This window comes from Notamacropus eugenii, chromosome 2, assembly GCF_028372415.1.
Source record: "Notamacropus eugenii isolate mMacEug1 chromosome 2, mMacEug1.pri_v2, whole genome shotgun sequence".
In the NCBI taxonomy this organism is placed as follows: Eukaryota; Metazoa; Chordata; class Mammalia; order Diprotodontia; family Macropodidae; genus Notamacropus; species Notamacropus eugenii.
This window is the reverse complement of record NC_092873.1, coordinates 514,850,686-514,853,149: the sequence shown is the minus strand read 5'-3', so window position 1 is coordinate 514,853,149 and position 2,464 is coordinate 514,850,686. Positions and strand designations below refer to the sequence as shown.

At 44.9% G+C, this 2,464-nt stretch overlaps 1 protein-coding gene across 2 annotated transcripts in view; it reads left to right on the top strand.

Moving 5' to 3' along the window:
- PARS2 (prolyl-tRNA synthetase 2, mitochondrial) overlaps nt 1-2,000 on the top strand; it is a 3,612-nt gene extending 1,612 nt beyond the window's left edge. For both annotated transcript variants that reach the window (XM_072649577.1, XM_072649578.1), the window contains exon 2: nt 1-2,000. This exon is cut by the window's left edge and continues 596 nt beyond it. In XM_072649577.1, the coding sequence (XP_072505678.1) occupies nt 1-859 (859 nt within the window). In that variant the 3' untranslated portion in view covers nt 860-2,000.
- The last annotated feature ends 464 nt before the right edge of the window (nt 2,001-2,464 follow it).

Below are 2,464 nucleotides of genomic sequence, written 5' to 3'. Positions count from 1 at the left end.
TGAGCCCAGGCCCCGCTTCGGCCTCCTGCGGGGCCGGGAGTTTTACATGAAGGACATGTATACCTTCGACTGCTCTTCTGAAGCTGCTCACCAAACGTACGATCTGGTGTGTGATGCTTATGGCAGGGTCTTTAACCGTCTCGGACTTCAATTCGTGAAGGTGCAGGCAGCCGTGGGAAGCATTGGTGGGACCATGTCTCATGAGTTTCAGCTCCCCTTAAATATTGGAGAAGATATGTTTGCAGTCTGCTCAAATTGCAGTTTCACAGCCAATGTTGAGACACTGGATGCTAAACAACCAAATTGCCCAGTTTGCCAGGGGAAATTGACAGAAGCCAAAGGTGTTGAAGTAGGGCACACCTTTTATCTGGGCACAAAGTACTCATCTGTATTCAATGCCGAGTTTGTTAATGCTCAAGGAAAACCTTCACTACTAGAAATGGGGTGCTATGGTTTAGGCGTGACCCGTATCTTAGCTGCAGCCATCGAAGTACTTTCCTCAGAAGAGTGTATCCGCTGGCCTGGTCTCCTTGCCCCTTACCAAGTCTGCCTCATTCCTCCAAAAAAGGGCAGCAAGGAAGAGAAGACAGTAGGGTTGATGGAGACTCTCTATGATGATATCACTGAAGCCTTGCCCCACCTGCAGGGGGAGGTCTTGCTTGATGATAGGACACATTTGAGCATTGGAAACAGATTGAAAGATGCCAACAAACTCGGCTACCCCTTTGTTGTGATAGCTGGCAAGAGGGCCTTGGAACAGCCCTGCCATTTTGAGGTGTGGTGCCAGAGCACTGAGGAACGGGTGTTCCTCCCCAAACAAGGAGTTATTGATTTGCTGCGTACAGTACAGGTTGTCTAAACACCCAGTCTCTGGTCCTTTCCAAGTTAGGTCCCTTCACAATTAGGTGCTATGCTTTTCTCTGTAGACACAGTGCAGCTGATGGAAGATGGATTAAGAGAGCAAGGTTTCATTTATTCATTCAGTGAATATCATTCATGTAAAAAGAAATAAATTTGATTCCTCTTTCCACTGACTGTCTACCAGCTCTGCTTTAAATCAACAGAACCTTCTGTGATGTGAGGAGGATGCTCATGGCAGGCAATTCTTAGACTTCAACTTAAAAGCCAAGCCTTCTCACTCAAAGCCAACTGGGAGGTTGAGACAGTTAGATGGGAGAGCAAATGAGAAACTTCCTCTGGAGACCTTAGGCCTGATTAGACTGGACTAAGAGCCTGAGCTCATTTTCTCTTGATTTATGAGGCCACTCTATTAGATTATGAGCCTCAAATATAAAAATGTTCATTTTTAGCCTCTATAATTAGCCATGTTAACAGGTCCAGCTGAAGAATAACTTGAGAAGGTGTGGAGTCAGGAGTAAAGAACCAGAGCCTTCTGACCTCCTACCTGGCATGGCTCTTACTGTGACTGTGAAACCTCAAATCTTGTTCTTTTGATGATGGTGACTGTCTGCCTACCTTGGGGGAATGCTGTGACCATAAATGAGATGCTATCTGTAAAATGATTCCATCCCCTTGGAGGAGTCAGAAGAGATGATGCACTGTGTTCCCAAACTGGCGTTGTCCTGGACATGCCGACTTTGTTTCTTGCCATTGATGGATGGCATGGGGATGTTGGCAAAATATCAGGTACAGACTGTACTATCCCTGCCTATTCTTGAGGGCCATCTGAAAGTAGAGGCAGAGAGAATGCTAGCAGAATTAACAAAGGGATAAAGATTGGCCAGCATTATAACATCAGTAATGGACTTCTCTCACGTTTTAGTGGGAATGACGCTTGTATTGCTGTGATGCTTTCAGGTTTACAAAACACTGTCCTGACAACAACTTTGAGAGATGTAGGTTGTATGAGGATTTGTGTTACAGATGAGGAAACTGAGGCTTAGAGAAGACAGTGACTTGTCAGAACTGAGCCTTGAACCCTGTCTCCTGATCCTGACCAGTAATACTTTCATCTCAGCAATAAAGGATATTTGCAGAAATTGGTAAACTTTTTGTGTTTTTAACCATTTAAGGGCTGACCCTCTTCCTCCCCTGTGTCTCTTCTCCCGTCCTTCATTTGCATCCTGAATACTTGGAATGATCAATGAAGGGCACCTAAGGATTTATTATCCCTGAGATAGGTAGAGGGTTTCAAAAAAAAATGAGGCAATTTCCTGTTCTCTTATAAAGGGCCATTGACCTTTATGGTTTACAGCACAAACTGATGACTAGGAGAACCTCCAAGGTGTATCATTACCAAATGAGGTCTTTCTGAACACCATTGTAGGGCACTCAGATGAAGGGCACTGTTTTTAAGGCTTAACCATTAAGCAACCAGAGCTTCGTACAACTCCAGATGCCACCTCAGCCCTGGGCAGTTCAGGCGAAAGGCAAGAAAAAGGGAATCCTGTTTCCTCTCTCCCTTTTCCTTTTATATTCCTACAGTGTGTATTAAGCTATGCTT